This window comes from Phyllopteryx taeniolatus, chromosome 15 (assembly GCF_024500385.1).
Source record: "Phyllopteryx taeniolatus isolate TA_2022b chromosome 15, UOR_Ptae_1.2, whole genome shotgun sequence".
Taxonomy (NCBI): domain Eukaryota; kingdom Metazoa; phylum Chordata; class Actinopteri; order Syngnathiformes; family Syngnathidae; genus Phyllopteryx; species Phyllopteryx taeniolatus.
In genome coordinates this window covers 4684187-4709983 of record NC_084516.1, presented here as the reverse complement: position 1 = coordinate 4709983, position 25797 = coordinate 4684187, and the positions used below count along the sequence as shown (strand labels likewise).

The 25797-nt window shown below is 41.3% G+C and overlaps 1 protein-coding gene across 1 annotated transcript; it reads left to right on the top strand.

Annotated features, from left to right (window-relative positions):
* Positions 1 to 1054: 1054 nt before the first annotated feature.
* Positions 1055 to 25233, top strand: pde8b (phosphodiesterase 8B). Its single transcript, XM_061747793.1, has 22 exons — positions 1055 to 2041; positions 8203 to 8259; positions 8479 to 8669; positions 9004 to 9063; positions 10337 to 10394; positions 10468 to 10556; positions 11184 to 11262; positions 11983 to 12123; positions 12195 to 12283; positions 12369 to 12423; positions 16737 to 16788; positions 17193 to 17270; positions 17388 to 17464; positions 17634 to 17798; positions 17997 to 18042; positions 18844 to 18973; positions 19682 to 19880; positions 20456 to 20673; positions 20820 to 20958; positions 21393 to 21560; positions 21637 to 21766; positions 23298 to 25233. Exons 1-22 carry the CDS (start codon positions 1733 to 1735, stop codon positions 23405 to 23407), a joined length of 2640 nt encoding a protein of 879 aa, XP_061603777.1. The 5' UTR covers positions 1055 to 1732; the 3' UTR covers positions 23408 to 25233.
* Positions 25234 to 25797: the final 564 nt, after the last annotated feature.

Here is a 25797-nt window from a genome sequence, read left to right as displayed (position 1 = left end):
TATCATTTTTAAATAGTATTACTTTTTTTTTTTTTTTTACTATTTCCGTTATGATGAAACCACCAATTACTAAAAAAAATGTTTTGGGGACGTATTAAAAATGCAGTATATCAATCAATCAGTCAAACCTTTATTTGTATAGCACCTTTCATATTTAAAAGACAGAAACACAAAGCTCCCGGCCACCCACAGTCTCGAAGTCCCTGCGACACCCAACCACTGTGAGTAAAAGTAGTTACAGTAAAAAAGACGATTAAATAGATAAAATAGCTATTGAGACATATGTAAAATACAACAAATCAATTTATTATTTGTAATGATTAATTTATAACGTTTTATTAATTAACCTATCATTTAATCAAATAAATTGAACATGACATGTCTACAATTGTTTTAAAATTGGGGGGGGATTATTTACAATGCATTCAATTTTTATTATAGTTATAAGTAATGCAGTCTTGATTGATTAATCAATTTGAAAAACTAAGCATTAAATATCTGTAAAATTATTTTGGTATTTTTGTTTACAATAAATACATGTATTATTCTATACAATATACAGCATATGATATCTAATGAGGTAAATGGATGAAAACCTGAATAGACAATCAAATCTACATGTGACGTGTAAAAGTGTTAGTTACAATTTTTTTTAATGTTACTACTATAATTAGATTGTCGTCGATTAATTCATTATTATAACTAATACAATAATTAAAACAGTGTCAAATGTACATGTATTTTTATATTTATATAGTTGGATATACATGCATTACATTAGCCGGCCGCCAGAGGGAGCTCAATAAATTATTACACCAGGAGGAGAGTCAGTGAGCACCACGTTTTTAATAAAGGAGATATTGTGCAATTCTGATTGTCATTCATCCAGTTCATTTTATGCTGAGGGCACTGAATCGATTGCAACTGGACTAATCTGGTTGGTTGAGAAGGCGTCCCTTTTCTTTCTTGCGAAAATCAAGCCGTTTTAGCGGCCAACTGGCCCAACCATCCCACACCACCCAAAGGAAAGCACATTTTTAGTCATGGAGTGTCGCTATAACAATAAATGTTATCAGTTTGAAGTTTAGTTTTTTGCAATGTAGGGGTGTGGCCACTATGAGTATACCCATGACTGGGGGGCTGGAACAGATTAATGGCAGCGTAATGGCATTTCTTGTCCATTTCAATGGGGTAAAATGATTTGATATACAAGTGTTTTGTCGTCCGAGCACGGTCATGGAATACATTAAACTCATATCTCAAGGCACCACTGTATTATTACTGTCGTCATCATTGTTTGTATTAACTAGTGGCGCGGGAACATTTTAGATGGGGCTGAGTACATTGCCCAGAGGCACCTCAGCCATAGTTGTGAATTTAAGCGGCTGGTTTGATGTTTTATGTTTTAGAACTTTTGTTTATTCAACAGGCCGATGACAAAGTTGTACTGTTGTGACTTTTGGTCATGTGCAGAAATTGGGAGGTGGGTATTATGTCATATTGTGAGTGGGTGGGATATTGTGGGGGGGGGGGGGGGGAGATAACTAATGTCACATCAAGTCATTTCGTCCCGAACAGCTTAACATGTTACAGAAGAAGCGGAGGTTGTGATGCGTTCAGGTGCCGCTCCATTCATTTACTGGTCTCGTTAGACGCGTTGACGGACACAGCGTTTGCCGGAGAGCAAACATGACATCCAGCTTGCTGCCTTAGCAGACGAGGAGGCGGCGGCATGGGCTGCGCACCCAGCATCCACGTCTCGCAGAGCGGCGTCATCTACTGCCGAGACTCGGACGAGTCCAACTCGCCGCACCAGACCACCACCACCATCTCGCAGGGGGGCGGCGGCGGCGCGCTGCACGGCCTCTTCATCAAGACCGACGCGGCCGACGCCATCCCGTCCGTCATCGGCTACCAGAGCCGTACCTCGAGCTTCAACTCCCGCCGGGAGCGCCGGGACACGGGCGGAGGAGGAAGCGGAAGCGGCGGGGCGCAAGTCCTCATCCGGGCCGAGACGCAGACCAGCGACGCCGGCGTCAAGGTAACCGGCGAGCGGCCCAGCGAGTGCACGTGAGCAGGCCTCGGTGTTTGTTTATGAGCCGCAGAGACATCAATGTGACGTCACCGACGCACAGCCAATAATACAAACAGTTGGACCTGATGATTGTAGAAAAAAAAAAAAAAAGTCCTTTGAATTTACAGTGTTCCCTCGCTTTATTGCGATTCACCTATTGCAGATTCAGTGCATTGCAATTTAAAAAAAACATTTTTTATTCGTATTATGCATAATTTGTCATGCGTGATTTGCGTGTATGATATAATTTTTTGTGGTAAAATAAATGCTTTCAATCCTAAAACAACTGTTATAAATAAAATAAATACATTGTGGCCATGTCACAACTTTGCATAAATACTTGTTGCTAGCCAAAATTCATTGGGCTCAATAATACCTGCCTCATTATTGAAAACCCGAAACCATAAAAAAATGTCTGTTCACACTAATTTCATAAATTGCACAAATTACAAACCCCCCAGTCATAATTCACTTTAATAGTTCACATCCAAAATGACATTTTAGCTAGAAAACAGTTGCAGTAATATGGCTAAAGAGAATAACAGCAATTATTTTACGTTTTCACTTTTGCATGTTGCCTGGCAGAATTGACAGGGCCCCACAGGACCGTAAAAATATTAACTCAAAATAATATAATGTTGAGCATTTTTTCGCATTCCAAGTTTTTGCTGTTGCCTTTGACTTCGGGTCAGGTGGCCTTTTTTTTTCACAAAATTCAGCTTTTTCTAGTAACGCTGATGTTCTAACCCGCACAAAATGACAAAAATAAATCCAGATTCATTAAAAAAAAAAAAAAAAAAGTTCACAGCCAAAATGACATTTTAGCTAGCTAGCAATCACAACAACACAGCTCATCAGAATCCCTCACATTATTTTCCCTGGTCCCCCAAAAAATAATAATCTTTGTCCTTTTCTTGCTCCTGAGGCAGCAAGTAAAACCAAAGTTTTAAATCTGTGTCGGAAACCCATAGAAATGCATGGGTGTTTTGTTAGGAAGCAGAGCAGCAGCAGAGGATCGCACCATCAGTCACTTGCCTTGGATTAACAGTTTCGGGGAAGCATTGTGAGGCTTCACAGTGACTTTTCTATGAATTAAATTTTTTTCTCCCCCTTGGAAGACTTGGGGCTTTTCCGTACCACTTGTCCTGTTTAGATTCAGGGCAGGAGCTGCAGTCTGACTTAAGTGGGAGATTTAGAACGTTTACATGAGAATGTTTTAAAAACGCAAGTTTCACAATGAAGCCAGTGTCTACCCTCGTTTAAAAAGTTACATTTTTATTCACAAAAGCACCGTTGTCGTGTGAACGAAGGGGCCAAAATGACACAAATGATATCCCTTCATATTTATTAGCATTGAGAATAAAACCCGTAATTAGCTACTAGTTACAACTATTTTGCTGCTAGGCATGCTGGCAAGCCCACTGACACTACAGCAGGAGTTGATGCTGGAATCCCCAGCATGCCTAGCAGCATCTTGTACATAGTGTTAGGAATAGTTTAACGTTAAAAGGGAACTAAAGCCCAACATTTATATTTGTTTTTCTTCAAGAATACATTATATGCGCCCTTACTAGTCTAAACACGGCATTGTGTTTGTGTCATAATTAAAACTACGGCTGTAAATCGATGCATTTTTAAAATAAGTAAAAAAAGTAATAAAAATAAATTCAATAACACTTGAATTTTGATTACTCGCGATTAATCACAGGCACCAAGTAAGCCACACATAGTATCACATTTTGCTTTGAGATGGTATTTTAAACTTGGTCTTCTTTGATGAAAAGAGAGTTCAGCGCTGCTGCGGTCCTAACCTAAATAGTTGTTTATGACTTTGTTCATTCATCTGAGCCTGCGATATATAGTGACAGGCAGACCAAATAAATACTCTTCCACTTGATGGCGCGAGGTACAATTAATGTGTATCCACCTGTTGCCAGAATAGCTTTGTGTTTAACTAAACAGGCCCAGATTTCACAACCAGTATGTATTGGTGAAAATTAAGACATTATTTCAGTATCTACTGTAAACTTTTTGTGACAGCTAGTGTTCTGTGAGATCTTTCTAATGTAAAATATGTCCCTTGGTTGGGAAACAATGCTATAAACAATGCTATAAACGAAGCATCCATTGTGCTTATTAAATGATTTGTGTTATCCAGAGAGGTTGAAGAAAAAAAAAAAAAAGTCCTCAAACAAATCCAAAATTCACACAGCCTCTGAATAAAGCTATGCGACCGTCCACATGCAGTAGTCCTCCGAAATGGTCCAAGGTGAACATTTACTTCCAACTAACCAACGTAAAATAACGCTAAGATGTTAACCAAAATGCTAGCGCTATGCTTCCACTCAAAGGGGAGCGGATCCTGTGCCAGACCAAAGTTAGTTATGTGACCCTACCCAATCCAGAAATAAACCAGGATGCAAAAAGTAGCAGCAGATGAACACAAGCTTGTTTTAATAGCTGCATGTAGTACTGTGTCACGAGTGTGCGTGTGTTTGTGGTTCGGCGTATCAGCTGTCGCTTCAGAGGAGTGATCAATGATACCATTGATTATTTGAGACCAACACTTGAAGCCTCCCCCCCCCCCCCCCCCCGCAAGACCTTGACAATCTGCCATGGTGTTGATCATGCTCCCGTGTGTCTATGTGTGAGTGATATTGTGTGCATGTTTGTAAGCACAAGCGGTCTGTTTACCCCTCTGGTCAGTGTGTACATGAGTCACATGAAGGAACTGACGCCGTAGGCCGGTATACTCACGCCTGCGGATCAGTAAGATGGAGATGAGAGCTGTCACAAGTTTGTCAACAATGCACGTTTTGTGGCGAGCAAGCGCCTAACTCTAACCCTTACTGTGATGTACTTCCAATGTGACTCGCTTTGTGTGTGTCTAAGCAACTCGTAACACCCTAACGCTCTAATCCTAGCTCTAACCCAACACTAAACACATCATTTTCTTTAAACTCTTTACCCCTTAACCCTAACCCTAAGTGTAGAGGTGGGTCGAGTGCCAAAAATCGTATTCAAGTATAAGACTACTGTTCCAATACTTAAATATTCAGTGAGAAAAAAAACGCAAGTACTGACTAACTGGTGAGTAACTTCTGATGTATTCTTTTTTTTTTTTACATCAGAGCATGAACATCAAATAGACAAAAACAATACAAAAGCGGAATGTGCAAATTCAGATATTGCCTAACAATAGAGAGTCCAAAGAAACTCCCCTCCGGAGTCGGCGTCAGCGCAGGGGGGCTCGTGCAGCCTAATTTGCCACTCAGTAATTGTTTGATCGTATTTGTTTCTGTCAACAATTTCAGCAGTCCATCTCTTTTATCAAAACATGGAAAAGAGGGAGCAAGTGTTTCTCTCATTCTCTCTCTCACTGTATCACACACATCTTCAATATGGCAGGGCATTGTATGTAAATTAAACATGGCTTATTTTTAGAAGAGTTGTAGGTGGCAAGTTTGAGATGCTGGGAAATACATATAGAACCACGAGCTTTTTTTTCTCTCCAGGTGGCTTCACAAAGCGTCACTTCACGCTAAGTAATGGCGCTGCAGTGTTCTGCCGATTTCAACTGCTCATACTTTAACAAGGAATCTTCATCTAAAGAGTCCACCTGTCAAAATTAATGCGATAGCACGCACATTTTAACTTAAGTGACCATTTTACGGCCATTATCAGAACGAGTCGTCTTTCTTGTCTGGAATACTTGCAGAGAATGGTTTGTTAGCAGAACCTGTAATTAAAAAAATAAAATAAAATCAGCCCACGGAAAAAATCTCAAGATTTGCATCTGAAAATACACAGAAAGTTTGCCATTTTGCAGTGAATCAGCCATTTTAGAGTCATTTTCAGGGACCCTTTGAAGACGACCCTTGTGGCTGAACCACAAAAATGTCTCAAGAACCCTGGCCGGAAAAGACTCAGGAGGTCAGGCATTTTGGTTTGAAACAGCCATTTTTAGATTCATTATCAGGGATCCAAACTTGTTGGCTGGTTAGCACCCCGTGGAATTAGAAAACAATTTAGCCACAGAAGCCAGTTTCACTTAGTGTACCAACATGAAATTTGGTAGGCATTTCATGAGTAGACCTACAAAAAACTGTGAAGAACCATGCCGGAAAAGACGCAAGAAGTCAGCCATTTTGCTTCGAAGAATCAATTTTAGAGGCATTCCCAGAGATCTTTTGAATAGAATTGAAAAAAACCCCAAAAATTCGGCGCCCCAAAACCTCACAGTAGTTGACATGTCTATGTAGACCCACGAAAAAGTTTAGACCTCCATGCTTGAAAAGACACTGGGAAGTCTGGCATTTTGGTTTGAAAAAGCCATTTTATGATCATGTTGGCCCTCAGAGATAAACTTGTCCTTGACATTTTGTCCAATTGTTACCAAATTTGGAAACTAGACTGATGTACAATGCAAAATTGAGAAACATTTGGCGAAGTTTGACGACTCGCCGTAAAACCAGAAACTCCAATAACGCCATTTTCATGTAGCAACATGAAATTTGGTAGTCCATCACGAGTAGACCCCACAAAAAACTCTTTTGAACCAATGCCAGAAAAGACAGAGAAAGTCGGCCATTTTGGTTTAAGTGACCATTCCATGGCCATCATGAGAACGTGTCATCTTTCTTATCTGAAATACACGTAAACAGTGTCACTCAGAAAGTTGGATGCGCGTTGGGATGTAACAAAGTGAGGCCCGTGCCGAACCTGTTGAGACAAAGTGCATATAAAAGTAAAGTACTGTGCATACAAAGTCCATCAAAGGACTAGCTGCCTCTTCGTGCGTCTCTCGAGATCCCGGGAAAATGATTGAACATGAATGTAATTGTCCTTGTTGAAATGGAACATCTTGGAAATAATAAACAACTTTATGTGTTTATGTCAGTTGTATTTGGCAGTCGCCGTAGTGACGCTGACGTCATCTGCGAATCCACCGTAATCCTACTTGAAAATGGGTGGTCTCCTCAACAGCTAAACACAGATCACTTTCTGCTCTTCAGTCTGTTCTCTGAGTTGGAATGATTGTCGATATGTATGTTACAATTGACTGTGTGTGGGGAATGCCGACTTCTCCGGAGTCATGACTCCAATAACGGTGACGTGACACAAAATGTAGCCAATCAAAGAAGCACCCAGGACTGACGAACACGGAAACGAACGTAAATTAAAACAAACACCCTCTCACCCGATGTCGTTATTTTTTTGTCGAAAAGTGTGTTCCCCAGAGGGCAAAAAGTATTTTCCAAAGCAAGACGTTTTTTTTTTTTAATAGAACATTGCCATTTTACAAGGCTCTCGGTTCCGGCAACTTTCGGGAATGTTCGGGAAAAATTGGCGCGTATCCGGAAGTGTTTCTTCTCCATTTTTATTGAGATCCCGTATGATCACGTGAGATTTTTAGATCGGCGCTGCAAGATAATCTTTATGTGTATGGTGTGCTGTGTTGAGATTCTCCGAGCACACCACACACGACGACCAAAACTGTTAAACGGCCATTTTTAATTTTTTTTTATTTACGTGTGCCGTCTGTAGCAGATGAAAACTCTTTACATGTGTACCAGGCCTAAAGTTAACCGAAGACTTCAACTTCAATGGATGGCTATGAAATAAATGTGATCATAGATAAATGAAAAAAATTCCGTTGTATTTTTTTCCATATTTGTCATCACCGGCACCCTTCTGTGGTGGCCTCACAAAGAAAGGAAAACAATCCTTCTATTTGTCATCATTCCAGCCTAAAGTTTGTAATCAACCGAATCGATCACCAGATTATCAGATAAATTAGCTCGAGGCTTCTAAGCTTGCACTCGGGATCACGTGTACAAATCAGGACCCTCGGGTAGGGGGCGGGCGGTTGTGCCCGCGTCCTGTGCGTGTGAAGGACCATTCGTTGCGCGGCTGACTTGGACACGTTGGGAAAGTTTGAACAAGGCGCGGCAATTTGTGTTTCACCGCCATTACACATACATTGACACTCATAGATCGCTTTGTCTTGCGTGGTGTGCTGCACTGCAGCGACGCATAGGTTGGGGGCCCGCGATACAGCACGTAACACCTATACGCTGTGACGGCAACGCGCTAGCGTTGATCGTGTTTTGTCTCTCTCTCGGCAGGTTTCCTCCACAGAACAATGTGTGGGACCCATGAGAGTGAGCCAGGAGCCCATTCAGGTGAGACTACACTGCTGTACTAGTGGTCATGACACTGTGACACTCAAAGGTCACTAATGAGATGATACAACAACAACAAAAAATAGAAAATTTATTAATTGATGAATATTATATTTTATTACATTATATTTTTCCCTTAAGAAATGCATTTTTTTTTTCATCGGAAACATTCCTTTATCAATGTCTCATCTTGTTTCCACCTCGTGGTGTCCTCCGCAGGTTCTGCTGGTGTTCGCCAAGGAGGACGACCAGAGCGACGCTTTCTGGTGGGCGTGCGACCGCGCCGGCTTCAGGTGCAACATCGCCCGGACGCCCGAATCTGCCCTTGAGTGTTTCCTGGACAAGCACCACGAGATCGTCGTCATCGACGGACGCCACTCGCGCTACTTTGAGCCCGAGATCGTGTGCCGGTGAGGGAGGTGATCCGTTAACTATGTTTGTCATCAAAATTCTTAAGCGTCATCATGAGAAGGCACACAAAAAAGTCTCAAGAAGCCACGCCTAAAAAGACTGGAAGACTACCATTTTGGTTTGAAGCGGCCATTTTAGATTCATTTTGGGCATTTCCAGAGCTCAAATTTGTCCTACAGACTTTGACAGATTGCTACCGAATTTGAACCTGGTATAATAGACAAATAGGCAACGCTAAATTGTGAAGTGGACATCCTGTGTCCTCACAGCTCGTGGGCATGTCTGACATTGTTTGCTCTGGTCTTGATCTGCCTTTTGGTATTTGTTTTGCAGGATGATCCGTGCCACAAAGCCCTCAGAAAACACTGTTATTCTCGCCGTTGTGCCGCAAAAGTAAGTCAATCCACTGTCGTCTGTGCAGTGTTTCTTGCAGGATTGATTCATCGAAACACAGTGGTTCCTTGAGATGCGAGTTGAATTTGTTGCATAACCACGCTCGTAACACAAAACATCGGCACTGTAAATCATTATTCCCCAGTGAAATGAAAGGAAATGCCATTAATGCATTCCAGTCCCCCCCCCCAAAAAAAAGTTTTGTAATGTGTTTTCAATATGCAAAATAGAACAAAGAGTAATAACATAGTGAAATAGAATGTAAAGAATTCACCAATTTGTGCATTATGATGAATCCATTGCAGCTCCCGGCCACCGGGGAGCAGTGTAATACATTCATTCAGAAACAAATGAAGAAGAGTTTCACAACTACTGTAAGTGACTCAGTAAGCTGCAGCGATATTACCCCTTTTCACATAGGACAAAGAATATATGCCTAGCGGGTATTGTTATATTGTCTGTCTACATGTGTCGATGATTCGTTGGTGTTCAAATATATGGTATATATCGGTGCTTTTGCATTCTTTGTTAGCATTAAGCTACGCAGCAGACTTTGCTAAGGCAAAGTGTTGCGGATGTTTGAAATACACAACGTACTGTATGCCAAAACTGCTGTTACTGAGTTGAGTTCACTGCCACCATCTTTTATTTTTGTATTTTTTTTTGCTTGCAAGTCAAAGGAAAAAATCAGCCCAACGACGGCTTGTATCTCGAAAAACCTGTAAGTCGGGTCACTGCTCCACTGTAGTTGAAGGAACATTCCCACATAACAATTCTCAATATCTAAAAAAAATAGATAATTTTGATAAGTTTATTACTTTTATTCAAAAATTACCCGCCAAGGGCAAGTTTCGCTTAATAACATTAAATTCGGTTGACATGTTTATCAAGACAGCATACACGAAACCTCAAGAAGAACACACAGGATGATTCAGGGACATTTTGGCTATTTCCAGGGTTTTTTCAATGATGGACTGGTCCTAGAGATTTTGTCCTATTGCTACCAAATTTGAAGCAAGTATAGTGGAGAAATGTGCGACTATAAATTAGGAGTGATTTAAATTTCCATCATTGCGACTCTTCTCACTGAAGTCCACAAGGTCAGAGTGAGTTTTACTTAGGAAGATGAAATGTGTTCAAGATGTCTGTCATGAGTAGATGCATGACATGTCGCCCACGTTCAACGTCTTGTTTGTATTTCCAATAAGCAAGAAACAGTTCAATGGTGAATCCGCATTGGATTATCCGTGTTTCTTTGTATGTCGTGTTGTAGGCCATCTGACCAGGACGAACCCTCTGTTCTTCCTCTCCTGTGTGCCGGATTCAGCCGAGTATGTAATTTCCTCACTTTTGTTTGTCAAACTAACGAACATACACAACAGTCGTCTCTTCGCGCATTTGCAGAGGTTTGTGGGGAACGCCAGCGTGTCGGTGTGCTACAACGAACTGGTTCAACTCGAGCGCGGAGAAGTGCGATGCCACTTCAAACTCAGGTGAGGTTCACGGCCGGAAAGGCACCAACATTAAGAGTCATATTTCCAAATTTATGAAACAAACAGAATAGCTTATTGGCCATTAAATTAGCAGCCTGGCATTAAAGATATAAATAAGTATATACAGGACATGACCGAATAGGTGAAAAATAGCAGCATGTCTGGTTCACCTTAAGCTTTTTATCTGCGGTTTTATGCGATTAGCAAAACTAAATATGTAACACACAAACATTCAGTACATTACCTTGATAATGGAAAATTAGAGTGCATATTAAAAGTGTCTGAAAAAAAATTATTGGAGATGTGAAGAGAGACAGAAACAGATGAAGCCTCCTCCATGTATTTGAACAGGAAATATGCAAAATCAGCAATTTTAGCACTAAAATCATGGACATTATTGAGTTCAAATACAAAAACATTAGCAAGCACAGACTATAAAACTGAAATGGAAAATTATTGAATCCTTATTTTTTAATGGTTGTTTTCATTTTCATGGTGCAGGTGAGGCTCTGCCTTCCCTTCCTCACCTGACCTCAAGTCCTTGATGGCGCACTCACACAATACAAAAGCAGACACACACCATAACCACTATGTGGTTCTTTACTATGGACTTTCCTGATCTGGCAGGGCTTGTAACTCGGCCTTCACGGTTCTGGAGAAGTGCCAGGAAGCCGTGGAGATCACCGGTGAAGACCATGTTATACAGGTAGGAGGGAAAGACACCAAAAAAATGCTTTTTTTCCTATAGGCAGTAATAGAAATACAGTGGCGCCTAAACATACGAGTCAGTCGACTTTCAAGTTTTTCAGGACACGAGCCGTTATTCAGCCATTTTTTTTGGTTTGACTTGCAAGCAATAATTTGAGTTAGGAGCGCTGTACGTTGGCAGTAAACTCACTTGACAATGAGCAGGAGTTGGGCGGAAAATGAATACAAAAAAAAAAAAGAGGCTTCAAGCTGTTTATTGTATATTGCCACGATTGACCTTGTTACAATGATTACCTTGCCTTTCAGTCTGAAATGCTCCCTCCCATGTTTTTTTTTTTCTTGAATTTTTCTTCTTCTTCTTCCATCTTCCCGCTCCTTCGATCAAATACGTCCACCTCGTCCTTCTTGCCTTCTGTAATTGACATAAAGTGTGTTGTGCCACATTAAAATCAGCCCATGCCATGCCACGGTTTTCCGAGGCAGCACAAATTTTTGTAATCGAGGTACTCCAAATACTTCAGTACTCATTTCAACGCTACTATTTTCCTTATTAAAATCACATTTCAAAAATGTTTGGTTTTGGGGGGCGGGGGAGGCTGGAATGGATTAATGGCATTTCCATTCATAGAACGAATTAAGCTTGTGTCTCAAGGCAAAACTGTACAGTGCTATTTTCAATATTAAAAACATGTGATGTGTTTGAACCATCCTTGTAAAGTATGTGAATCCCGCCTTTGAACGGGTGATGGGCTACCACAAGGGTGAACTGATCGGCAAGGAGCTGACCGAGCTCCCCAAGACCGACAGAAACAGGGCCGACACCTTGGACGCCATCAACACCTGCATGGAGAAAGGAAAGGTGAGTCTGGCCCGACAACCCCCTGGTCCTATTGGTCGGAACTTCACTGCGCCTTATCTCTCCACTGACAGGAGTGGCAGGGCATTTACTATGCCAGAAAGAAGTCAGGCGACAGTATGGCGCAACACGTGAACATAACGCCCGTCGTCGGCCAAGGAGGGTGAGTCCAGGCATTAAACGGTGCTGGTAAACATTTCCGAGAAGGTGGAAATTGCCGACAGTTTTCTTCTCGCTGTTCTCGACAGGAAGATCCGACACTTCGTCGCCATCAAGAGGCCTCATGTCGACAACAACAGTCAAGTGGGTGTTGCAAAAATGATTAAATAAATGGGGAGTGAGTAGGACTGGGCGATATGACCTTAAAGTAAAATGTGATTTTTTTTTTAATTAAAAAAAAATCAGGTTCATGATTTTAATGGATTTTTGTTTCTTAACAGCTCAGCTCATTTGCTAACCAAAACAGCAGTACATAGGCTAACAAGGCACACACCCTCAGATGATTTGTCAAGTAAACAAGTCCCTCGTGCCGAAATTTCAAGGTAGCAACGATCAGCCTCCGATGTGCTGTGTGCCTTCACTTGACATCAATTTTCATATACCGCTAACATCTTTTTTTAAAAATATTGTTCAGTAAACGCGTATGAATACAAATTCGGGCCTCAGTTGAGCGGCGAATCCAGCATGTCGCTTCTCTCAGCAAGGCTCCTGTCCCAATTACGTCACGCTAAGCTATGGCTAAGCGTCGGGATAAGACCCGCAAGGGCTAGTGGCCAGGCCTCAGAGCTAGTTATACGAATCAGGGGCTAGCGTTAGCGCTTTTTCCCCCCGCCCCCCACCTCATGCATACAAAAGGTGAGTCAGCCTTTTGCATCGGCCTGCCAAGTGGCATTGACTCCTGCTCTTTGGGATCGGGAATCCTGAGCGACTGATCCGATTCGTTCCGTCGCAATGGAGTTATTTTGGTGTCGTGGGCAAAACGCTCATGAAAAGTAGCGATACAAGTTTAGCATGCGATAGGACAGACAATGTAAGACTACAGAGATTATTTGACGCCAACGTTCATGATAGCATGACATGTTTTTCCACACAGAATAGCACATTATTGCTCAAATACACGCTTGGCCGTGAAACGGGATTTCCATTTCATTGTGTTCTTTAGTTCGGCCTGTTTGTGTAAGCACTCAGCACTTCAAGCATGCTCTGTTTAATTTCCCCCCCTCTCGTTTAAGAGTCGCCATCATCTCAAGTATTGAGATCATTCCGGAGACGTTTTTTTTGTTTGCACAGTGCAGCCCAAGACTGCTCTTTAAATCTGGCAACCACGTACAGTAACGTCATTAAGATGTGTTTACATGTGCTTAATCCCATTTTCTTTGTATAAGACATCTTCTTACTTTATAATTCATGGGTTGTTTGCGGTAAAGCACCTCAGAATAACTCCGAAAGTGCTGCTTTGGTGTCGAAACTCTGAATTGACATCAACGAGGACTGTTCGCAGTGAAGGGCATCAGAATTGCCACAACGGTGCAGGGTTTGCTGCTTTGATTTAGAGAAATTCCAATAGACCTTATTGGGGGCTGTTTGACGTTTAACGTTAAATCACATTTCATCGAGGAGATTATTTTCATTGCCATAAAGTGATGACTTCAAAATAAAAAAAACACAGACGCCTTTCTCAGATGTCATTGAATCAGAATCAGAATCAGAATCAGAATCATCTTTATTTGCCAAGTATGTCCAAAACACACAAGGAATTTGTCTCCGGTAGTTGGAGCCGCTCTAGTACAACAGACAGTCAATTTACAGAACACTTTGGAGACATAAAGACATTGACAAAAAACAACAACAAACAACAATTGTGCAAAAAGATGCAGAGTCCTCAGTTCGAATGGCTAATAACGCAATAGTCCGGTGCAATGACCATTGTGCAAAGGGCACTGAGACTTCAAGGAGTGTATGCGGTTTAAAGTGACGAGTACTGCGATAATCTGGGACAATGGTTGTGCAAATGTTACAGATACTCCTCAATCAGTGTGCAAATGGAGCAGATGCTACTCTGGCATGAGTGGCCACTATATGCAAATAGTGCAGCACGGCGAGACGACTACAGTGAGTGCACGAGTAATACATAATACAGAAATGTGACAACGAACTCAAGTCAAAAAATTGCCAGCTTGTTGTAATGGAATTGTAAGTTAGCTGTTCAAGAAGTTGATTGCAAGAGGGAAGAAGCTGTTGGAATGTCTACTAGTTCTAGTTTGCATTGATCGGTAGCGCCTACCTGAGGGAAGGAGCTGGAAGAGCTGGTGACCAGGGTGGGGAGGGTCCGAGAGGATTTTGCACGCCCTTGTCTTAGTTCTGGCAGCGTGCAAGTCCTCAAGGGTGGGTAGGGGGGTACCGACAATCCTTTCAGCAGTTTTGATTGTCCGTTGCAGTCGGAGTTTGTCCTTTTTTGTAGCAGCACCAAACCAGACTGTGATGGAAGAACACAGGACTGATTCGATGACCGCTGTGTAGAACTGTCTCAGCAGCTCCGGTGGCAGGCCATGCTTTCTCAGAAGCCGCAGGAAGTACATCCTCTGCTGGGCCTTTTTGAGGACGGAGTTGATGTTGGTCGCCCACTTCAGGTCCTGGGAGATTGTAATTCCCAGGAACTTGAAGGTCTCGACGGTTGACACAAGGCAGCTGGACAGCGTGAGGGGCAGCTGTGGCGAAGGATGCCTCCTGAAGTCCACGATCATCTCTACAGTCTTGAGCGTGTTCAGCTCCAGGTTGTGTCGGCCGCACCACAGCTCCAGCCGCTCCGCTTCCTGTCGATATGCAGACTCGTCACCGTCCTTGATGAGGCCGATGACAGTGGTGTCATCTGCAAACTTCAGGAGTTTGACAGTCGGGTTCGCTGAGGTGCAGTCGTTCGTGTAGAGAGAGAAGAGCAGCGGAGAGAGGACACAACCTTGGGGCGCCCCAGTGCTGATGCTGCGTGTGGATGAGGTGGCCTCCCCCAGCCTGACCTGCTGTGTCCTGCCCGTCAGAAAGCTGTAGATCCACTGGCAGATGGCAGGTGAGACGCTGAGCTGGAGAAGCTTGGATGAAAGGAGATCAGGGATGATGGTGTTGAACGCTGAGCTGAAGTCCACGAACAGGATCCTCGCGTAGGTCCCTGCACTGTCGAGGTGTTCTAGGATGAAGTGCAGTCCCATGTTGACTGCATCATCCGCAGATCTGTTCGCTTGGTAGGCAAACTGCAGGGGGTCCAGCAGGGGACCTGTGACACTCTTGAGGTGGTCCAGCACAAGACGTTCAAAGGACTTCATGACCACAGATGTCAAAGCGACAGGCCTGTAGTCATTCAGACCCGAGATTGCAGGTTTCTTGGGGACTGGGATGATGGTGGAGCGTTTGAAGCAGGATGGAACTTCGCACATTTCCAGTGATCTGTTGAAGATCTGAGTGAAGACTGGCGCGAGCTGATCCGCGCAGACTTTGAGGCAGGATGGAGACACGTGGTCCGGGCCTGCCGCTTTGTTAATCTTTTGTTGTTTGAAGATGCGTCTCACATCCTGTTCATGGATGGTTAACGCAGAGGTCAGAGGTGTGATTGTGGTCGCGGGTGCGGGTGCGGCCGGGTTGGTGTGTGGTGTGAAACTGTCCTTTTCAAATCTGCAGTAGAAGGTATTCAAGTCGTTGGCTAGTGTGCTATTGTTCTCAGCTTGGGGGGATCGTCGCTTGTAATTAGTCAGCGACTGGAATGCATGCCAGACTGATTTAGAGTCGTTTGTGCTAAACTGTTTTTCCAACTTTGCTGTATAGATCCTCTTTGCAATGTTAATTTCTTTAGTCAGCTGGTTTCTAGCTCGATTATAGAGGGCCCTGTCCCCGCTCTGATATGCGTCCTCCTTAGCTTGGCGAAGCTGCTTAAGTTTAGCAGTGAACCACGGCTTATTGTTGTTGAATGTGCGAAATGATTTTGTTGGAACACAGACCTCTTCACAGAAACTGATATAGGATGTGACAGTGTCCGTATACTCATCCAGGCTGCCAGCTGAATTTTCAAAGACACTCCAGTCTGTGCAGTCTAAGCAGCTTTGAAGTTCCATCTTGGCTTCATTTGTCCACTTTTTGACTGTTTTCACTGTAGGCTTCGCACATTTAAGTTCTTGCCTGTACGTCGGTATTAAGTGAATTAAGCAGTGATCAGACAAGCCCAAGGCTGCACGAGGTATATACTTGAGTAAGTAATAGGACGTGGTCTATGTCTCAAAATGGGCCTAAGTTCATCCAGTGAGGTCGGTGTGTCATGACAAAACTGAGCACCAAACAGAAAACCTCTAGGGCTCCTTTGAGAACCAGACCAAAATTCTTATGTGCGCCCCTGGTTATTGGCTTGAATTGAGTTAGAGCGCTATCTAATGGACAAATGGTGCAAGGACATGATTCAGAGTGTGCAGCGCAGTAACATTTACTTATGAGAAATTACTTTTTCGGCATTTAATCTGCCAATTCTGATTATTTTTTAAATGGGCTAATACCCCCCCCCCCCCACCCCCCCACCTCTTTGACTCTCTCTTGATGTATCTTTCAATTAATTCTTGGTTTTAATTATCCTGTGTCAGGTGCACAAGTACAACAAGGAGGACCGGTGTGGTGTTGAGTATTCTCACGCAGGTAATTTAATTTCTATTTTAAATTTTTTGTTAGATGGCCATTATTTGATCTTTTTTTTAACTTTTCTTTTTTCGGCTTAAAGATTCTGGTGTGTTAGCATAGATAGTTTGGCAATATCGACGTTGTTAGGCTTGTTTAAGTCAAAGCTTTTCCCTTGTTATTAATAATTAATTAGAAAATTTTTAACCTCTGTTAGTGACTTCTGTCTATTAGCATTGTTTTAGCCTTTATCGCTATTATTTGGGAGCAAAGAAGCGTTAGCGGCTATTGGTAATACTCTAGAGTCTTTATTTTTCACCATATTATTAGCAGCTATAAATAACGCATGCTGTGTTCATTATTTGGATAGAATTTTATTAATTTTTTTTGTTTGTTTTTACCGCCACCCACCTTGTTATTTTAAGAGTGCCACTCTCTGCTCCACCGCGACAGGAAGAAAGACTCCATGGATACGAGATCTCTCAGCTCCCGGAGTAGCGACGGTGAGGAAGTTTTAGGATGATATCGTTCTTATTTTTTTATGATTAATATTATCTGTTAGAATGGTAAAAGCTCTTCTAAACTCTGCCCCCCTCGTGTCGTCATCGTGTTCACGCCAGCCGGCAGTTTACAAAACCGAAGACATTCCTCCGTCGCCAGGATTCACTCCATGACCATTGAGGCTCCCATCACCAAGGTTGCTTTTTTCATTTTTTAAATATTCTTTTATTTTTAAGATGCTTTAGACGTGTCTTGCCCCCCGTCCCCACGATGTACCTCATCATTATCTCTAGAGTGCCTATACGCCATCATCAATTCTTTATATTGCGCTGTTAGATGTAAACCATGTGTGTACTTTTGAACAGGTTATCAACATCATCAACGCCGCTCAGGAGAGCAGTCCACTGACGGTGGCCGAGGCTCTGGAGCACGTGTTGGAGATCCTGAGGACAGCCGAGCTCTACTCGCCTCAGCTCGCGTCCAAGGACGACGACCCCCATACCAGCGACCTGGTTGGCGGGCTCATGAGCGTAAGACACGCTAGAAATATTTGAGATTTGTAATTCAACGATTGCCTGATTGTGTGTTTTTTTTTTTTTTTTTTTTTTTTTAACATTCTCATCTGTCATACAAGTGTGAAATGGAAGCTAACCACTCAGCTAAAACCTTAAAACAATTAACCATTCAGTCTTAAGTTAACTTAGCAATCGTTTTATTTCCTTTCTTAGGCTGGGCTGCGGCGGCTATCTGGCAACGAGTATGTTTTTTCCAAAAGTAAGTAAGCTTCAAAAGACAATTGATAAACTGATACACATGGTTTCAATGTATTGTAATGTACCTTAGACACAAGAAGAAACACATTTTAATGGCTTCATTCCATACCATTTATCTTCAATTATTATATTTTCATTGCTGTTTGATGATTATCTTTGTCATTATTTGTATTTTTTATCAAATATAAATTTGTTATTTTTGTATACTTTATGATTGTTTATTTTATTTCATTTTTTAAATTTGAAATTACTGTTATAGTTTTTATTTATCGTATTGTTTTTGTTGTTGTGTTTTTTAAATCAATACATTTATTTACGTTATCAAGTTTTTAAATGATTTTTAATTATTATTTTATTTGTATTGTTTGTTTTTAGTATTGAATAATTTTATATTATTTTGAATGCATTATTATTTAATTATTATTTTTAAAGTGTTTTATTAGATATCATTTTTTTATTCTCTATTATTGTAAAATTATTTGGGTTGTACGTATTGTTCTTTTTAAATTACTTTTTATGTGTATTATTATTTGATTATATTTGCTAGTATTTTTTATTATTTTTATTGTTCATTATTATTAACAGTTTTTTTTTTATGTATTATTTTGGTATGTGCTATTTTTGTTATTGTTTATTATTTTACATTTATATTATGTTTGCTATTTTTATAATGTTCATAATCATTTTCTTTTAATTTGTTTTTAATTATTATATATATATATATATTTTTTTTTTATTATTATTATTTATTCAGCAAATTGCATGCTGGGAGGGGGCTTGATGAGTTCGTATTTTCTTCCAGACATGAGCCAGAGCCAGCTGGCCATCCCGGTCACACTGTACGACGTCCCTCAGTCCATCGCTGACATGCTCAACGATGAGGAATGCTGGGAGTTCAACATCCTCGACTTGGAGGCGGCCACGCACAAAAGGTGCCGGTTTGGTCTGTTTTCCATTTTGGTAGTCTGTAGTGTAAAGGCTGCAACTAATTAACTTTAATAATCAATGAGTCTGTCAATGTTTTTTTGCTTTTTTTTTTTTTCCAATGAATCGGATACAAAAAAACAGGACATTATTTAAAATTGACAGTATATAAAATGTAAAAACATTCACTCTAATTAAATTACTGGATGGGTTCATAATATGTTCAAAATAAAAGGCAAAAATGTTGACAAATGTTTTCCAAAGTCAAAGCAGATGTTTACAAATGTATTAATTTGATTAAACAAAGATAATCAGTCTGCTTTCATGGAGGACTACAGAAATCAGTGAATATTTATTTTGCGAGGCTGAAATTCTGAGGATTTTACAACTTTAAGTTATACAGATCTTTAAACGATTAATCGATTATCAAAATAGCTGTCGATTAATTTGATAATCAATTAGTTGTTGATTAATTGATTGATTGGTGCACCTCTTATGCATCGTGTGCCTTTAAAGGTTACGACTGCTGATGTGAAAGCGACATAGGGTGCTCATGCAAAAGATTCAAATAACTATGCAGCTTTATGCTTAACCTTGATTTATCTGGCTTAGTTCTTTAATAAAAATATATCCAAGGGAACTGCAGTTAAATGTCGTGTCAACTTTATTTTAGTGCCCAGTAGACACAACTCACCATGTTGTTGGTTGACTCCAAGGCCGCTGACTTACCTTGGCCTGAAGATCTTCACCAGTTTCGGGGTGTGCGACTTCCTCGATTGTCCTGAGGTGTTGCTGCGCTCGTGGCTGCAGCTGATGGAGGCCAGCTACCACTCGTCCAACTCCTACCATAATTCCACTCACGCTGCCGACGTGCTGCACGCCACCGCCTACTTTTTACGCAAGGAGAGAGTCAAGGTTGGTGGTGTGTTGATCATTAGGAGACCAAGGATGGAGCCTTGAGGGACACCTCAGGCACAAAGTGTCAACTGAGTGCTCCCCTCTTCATATAATTACAACTTTATTCCCATAACTTCTCAACTTTTTTTCACGTACAATTACAGCCTATTTCTGGTGCTATATTAACTTTTGCACTGAACATGATGACTTTATTATTGTAAAATAACACCTTTTAAAATGACAACTTTATTCTTGTAACATTCTAACTTTTTCTTGTCCTGTTGTGGCATTAGTCTCATTGCACCTTTTTTCACAAAACATAACTACAGTATTCTCATAGCTTTACAACTTCCTCACGAAATGTCGCAAATTTTACTAGTAACATTATGACTATTTTAACATTTAAAAACTTTTTTGCTTGTAATTCATGACTTTATATCGTAATAATGCGAATGCGACACCTTAAAACATTTGCATGGTACCTTGTATGGAAAACACAAGGGTAGTGAGCATGGCGCCCTGAGGAACGCCTCAGACACAAAACATCAAGCGAGTGTGCTGACGTCGATATGCGTCTCCGGTGTTTTCTTCAGAGCAGTCTAGATCAGCTGGACGAGGTGGCTGCGTTGATTGCGGCCACCGTGCACGATGTGGACCATCCGGGCCACACCAACTCGTTCTTGTGCAACGCCGGTAGCGAGCTGGCCATCCTGTACAACGACATGGCCGTGTTGGAGAGCCACCACGCTGCCCTCGCCTTCCAGCTCACCATGCGCGACGGCAAGAGCAACATCTTTAAGAACATTGAGCGGTTAGTAGCGTAGTTAGTAGGGTATTGTCATTATTTGTAGTAAATGAATTATTATTCTCTGACCAATTAAGTGAAACTATATAATAATAATAAACAAAATTGTTGAGAACATAATCAAATCCCATATTTGTTACAAATGCCGACAGGACCCAGTTCCGAACGCTGCGGCAGGCCATCATCGACATGGTGCTGGCCACAGAGATGACGCGACATTTTGAGCACGTCAACAAATTTGTCAACAGCATCAACAAGCCCATGGCGGCCATCGACGAGACGAACACCTGTGTGAGTGCATAACTTTTTTTCTGTTTTTCATTAAACATTAAAAAATGTTGACTTTATTCTCATAACATTGCTATTTTTTTCTCGTATGTTGACAACTTTTTCCGCGTTATATTATAATGTTATTCTTGTATGTAGCTTATTTGTTTCAGTATTATAACTATTTTGTCTGTAACATTACAATTTTTCACATAACAATACGACATTATGCCCTTGTACTATTCTCGTAGTAATGGCTTTTCTCGTAACATGACCCCACGTTATTGCCCTAAAGTTACTTTTGATGATTTTTCATGCGAATTTTTCTTTTAAAAAATTGCAGCTTTTTTTTTTTTTTTCTCTCTTAACACGACAACATCTATATAAATAAATTGGTACTGAGTTATCGAAGCCAACGTGAGGGGAACAGTGTGTGTGTGTGTGTGTGTTGTGTGCAGAGCATGAGCAGCGACTGCGAGGGTCAAGCAAACATCAAGAACTCTCCGGAGAACCGGCTGCTGATCAAGCGAATGCTAATCAAGTGCGCCGACGTGGCCAACCCGTGCAGGCCGCTGGAGCTCTGCATCGAGTGGGCGGGGCGCATCTCAGAGGAGTACTTTGCTCAGGTACGGGACCACTTCTTTCGTAAACATCACGCCGTCGTCATGGTGATCGCTTTCTTCTCTCTGTCTGTTCTTGCAGACGGATGAGGAGAAGAGGCAGGGGCTGCCCGTGGTGATGCCGGTGTTTGACCGCAACAGCTGCAGTGTGCCCAAGTCGCAACTCTCCTTCATCGACTACTTCATCACCGACATGTTTGATGCCTGGGATGGTAGGAACAGCGTTGCAATACAGGAGCAACGTTACCACGGGGCAACAAGTTAAACTAAAGTCATCATGTTGCAAGAAAAGTAAAAGTAAAAACAAAAACAAAAACATTTTCGACAACAACAAAAAAATGTCATTAAAAGTCAGTTTTTAAAATAGTAATTTCACAAGATAAAAGAAAAAATGTGTATAATGTCATTATCAGAAAAACGCTTTAGACAAAATAAAAGTTGTAACAATACGAGAATAAAGTTCTATTTTGAATACTGCTGAATTTCGAGAATATAGTCGTAAAGAGTGTTAAATAAAATTACTAAAACAAAGTCACAATACTATGACAATAAATCTGTATATTTCCGGGATCAATGTCATGTTATCATGCAGATAAAGTCATAATAATGCAAAAAGAAAGTCGTAATTTGAAGTATAACATTTTTGTGTTTCCAGAAATAAAAAACATAAGTTGAGGCTCTTCACAAAATGGTGACGTAACCACATATTTTAACAAATGGGTTGTGGGTGTTAGCAACAACTCGTGAGTTTGCTAATCCGCTGACATCAAAAATAGTATGTTTGTGTTTATAATCCCACTTTAGTTAATCATTTCCTTTGGACTCAATAATGGGAAAGTGAGTTTTTCTGAGCCTCTTCTATCTCTACAATTAGGGTGTAGTACGCCTGGGAAGCGCGAGTGCTCGCAGCTTGTCGTTCCAACTCAAGATCAAATTTGATTCTCCCCGAGAGATGGCTTGTTTGGCTTGTTTACCGTCCAGCGTTGCTCTGATGTCACGGAAAGATTCCTTATCTACACCGAGGGGACAGAAAGAAACCTCCCGAGGAAGCCCGGGCTAAGGGGTTTTACGATGAGGGAGATTCATGCGTGTAATACTGAATATGAATTTTTTTTGTCCCCCCCCATCAAAAAAAATACATTGCAACGGTTTTCTTTCTTTCTTTTTTTTTTGGGTAAAATCACGATTTATGCGCACATTTTAAAAAAAAAAAATTCTCGTGAAATCACAACTTCATTCTTGTAACATTACCGCTTGCATGTTTATTGTTAGAAAATTCAACTTTATTTTGGTAACATTACGACTTTTTTTTTGCTCCGAACATTGCAACGTTTTTTCTTGAAAGAGAACTTTTATCTTGTAGCATTACCACTCCTCTCTCATACAATTTTGACTTTATTGTCATATTTTAACATTGAAATTAGTTTTTCTTGTAAAATTATGACCTTATTTTCATGTTACGACTTTTGTCACATAACATGACAACCTTTTTCTCCCGTTATGTTTTTTCTTGTAAAATTATGACTTTATTCCCGTAACATTAGATTTTTTTTCTTGTAAAATTGTGATTCATTGTAAAAGTTTATAACTTTTTACTCATACCATTATAACTTTTTCCTCACTTTTTTATTTTATTTATTTATTTTTTTTTTTTTTTTGCCTCTCGCCATTGATTCGTTTGCACCCCCACGCTTTGCGTTTCCGTGACGACTGATACTAATTTGCTTATGGTTGTCTCCGCAGCCTTCGCCACCCTGCCGGGTCTCATGGAGCACCTTTCGGAGAACTACAAGTACTGGAAGACTCTGGACGACATGAAGTGCAAGAGCCTGCGCCCTCCGCCGCCATCTTGACTGTGAACCACTCATTATCGTGGTCGTTTGCCAGCAGGGTGTGACGGCGAGTCGTCAGCTGGAGCTCCACCAAGTCGACCCGCGTGCCGCTGATTCTCACCCGGTGCAGACCTGCCAGTAGTCTGGGAGACTATTATCTTTATTATGTTTGGGGGATACATACACATCCGCCACAGGTGTGACGAAAATTGTTCAAACCTGTCGAAATGATGAAAAGCGTGCGTTCTGCAACTCTTAACCGGGAAATGTGTGGGTGTTGAAACACCTGCATCCCCTGCAAGTGCGACTAAAACTATTAATTCTGAAAACTTCCGCTTGAAAAAGTGTGGGTGTTGAAACGCCCATAAACCTTGCGGGTGTTATGAAAACTGTGAGAAACGTGGGTGTTGGAACCCCTGCCCTTAAGGGTGCAACCGATATTGTGGGTGTTGAACCTATTCACTGGGAAAAGTGTGAGTGTTGAAATCTTTCACGGGTTCATGGCTTGTACACCCTCACTATCCACTGTACATGGTTGTTACAACATGGAAAAGTGAGGGTGATGAAACAAGTGTGAGCTGCATGCAAATGTGGATGGCCATGGGTGTGGCAAAAAACTGGGTGTTGAAACCTTTAATTGGGAAATATTTCGGTGTTAGAATATACACATCCCCCACGAGTGCAACGGATACTGTACGTTTTGACCCCATTTACCGGGAAAACTGTGAGTTCTGAAATCTTTCACTGGGAAAAGTGTGGGAGTTGACACCTGTTGTTGGGTAAAGTGTGGGTGTTTCAACAGCCATGTCCCCCGCAGGTGTGGCAAAAACTGTGGGTGTTGAAACCTTTTACGGGTTCACGAGTGAACAGATTAAACACCCTCTGTATGCGTCACATTGTGGGTGTTTCAACATGGTAAAGTGTGGGTGTTGAAATACACGTGACAGGTAGCATGGGGTTAAATCTGTTCACAGCGAAAAGTTGGAGTCTTTAAATACCCACATCCCTCGCAGGTGCGACGATGATCGTGGGTTCTGAAAACCTTTCACAGGATCAACACCCACACTATCCATTGCACCTGTGGGCTTTGTGGGTGTTTCAACACGGAGAATTGGCCCAGCGTGTTAAAACAGTTTCCCAGGAAAAGTGCAAGTGTGGAAACACCCACATCCCCAATGAATGTGACGACGCGTGGGTGTTGAAACTTTTTTACCGGGAAAAGTGAGGGATTATAGCATCCCCTGCAGGTGCAACAGAAACTGTTGAAATGTTTCACCGGGAAAAGTGAAGGTGCCCTAACCTGTCACCAGGAAAAATGTGCGTTTGATGAAAACTGGGGGTGATAAAACCTGGTGTAACAGAGTGAAGGTTACTAAACAACCACATACCCCACGGGCGTGACAGATCGTGTGGGTGAACCTTTCACGGGTGAACAGATGAAACACCCACATCAGCCATCGTACCCGTGGCATATGTGGGTGTTGTTCGTCTGTCGCTCAATACCGCCATCTAGTGCATATTAGAACGCACTACAGGCAACCTGGATAACGAAGACTAAAATTGGTTCATTCATTCTGACATGCGGACACCAAATGAACTATTTATTTGTACACAACAAGCTGATAATAAAGTGCCAAGTGAATGAAAGAGAAGTGTAAGTGAAAACCATGGGAAATGAAAGTTTTGTAAATATAAATGCCTGTCATCATGGGAGTGCTTGTGAAGAAAGTTGAGGGGGGGTCGTATGTTTTCGTTCATAAAACAAAAGTGTCACATGGCGATTCTTTTTTAATGTCAGCTTTGAAGAGGTGTTCGTGTTGAGGTACGACAGCTCTGTGGAGAACAGCTGACATTTTACCTGTAAATAGAATTAAAAAGAATTCACGTGAAAAATAAGTTGAATAATTTTTTGATGACTACGTTATTAAGACATTTAAAAAAAGCAAAGCCTTTGTGTATATACGTTTTAAACACGAGGGCTCAACGAGTATCACGTGACTCCAGCCCGCCAATAGAGAGCTAGCGAGCACGCGCAACGCGTTAGTCTAGCAGATGTCAATCAGCATCATAACTTCCGCTTTAAAACTTTTATTTTTTTATGATAACTACGTTATTGTTAAACATGTTTGGGACAAAGTTGTAGACACGGTGAAATATAAAGCGTTTGTTTCGGTTAGCATTTTTCCATTCGGTGCTTCAATTGGTGTCACGTGACATTAGTCAGCCAATGGAGAGTGCTTACTTTCCATTCACCCAATGAAGAGTGCTTATTACGTTATTCCGGAAGTTTCAGCAGACTGGTCGCCCATTAATAATTGGATAATATCGCTTTAGTGAGCTGCCCATACTAATAGATTAATTTTTACAAAACTTGTTTTCATATTCATTTCATTTAGTACCTTTTAATCGCA

What these genes read in the sequence shown, in the direction of transcription:
- pde8b (XM_061747793.1), top strand. Translation starts at nt 1,733, where the DNA reads ATGGGCTGCGCACCCAGCATCCACGTCTCGCAGAGCGGCGTCATCTAC. An exon ending in TGGTTGGCGGGCTCATGAGC is followed by an intron (nt 17,799 to 17,996) that starts GTAAGACACGCT and finishes TTCCTTTCTTAG; the next exon opens with GCTGGGCTGCGGCGGCTATC. An exon ending in CGAGTATGTTTTTTCCAAAA is followed by an intron (nt 18,043 to 18,843) that starts GTAAGTAAGCTT and finishes ATTTTCTTCCAG; the next exon opens with ACATGAGCCAGAGCCAGCTG.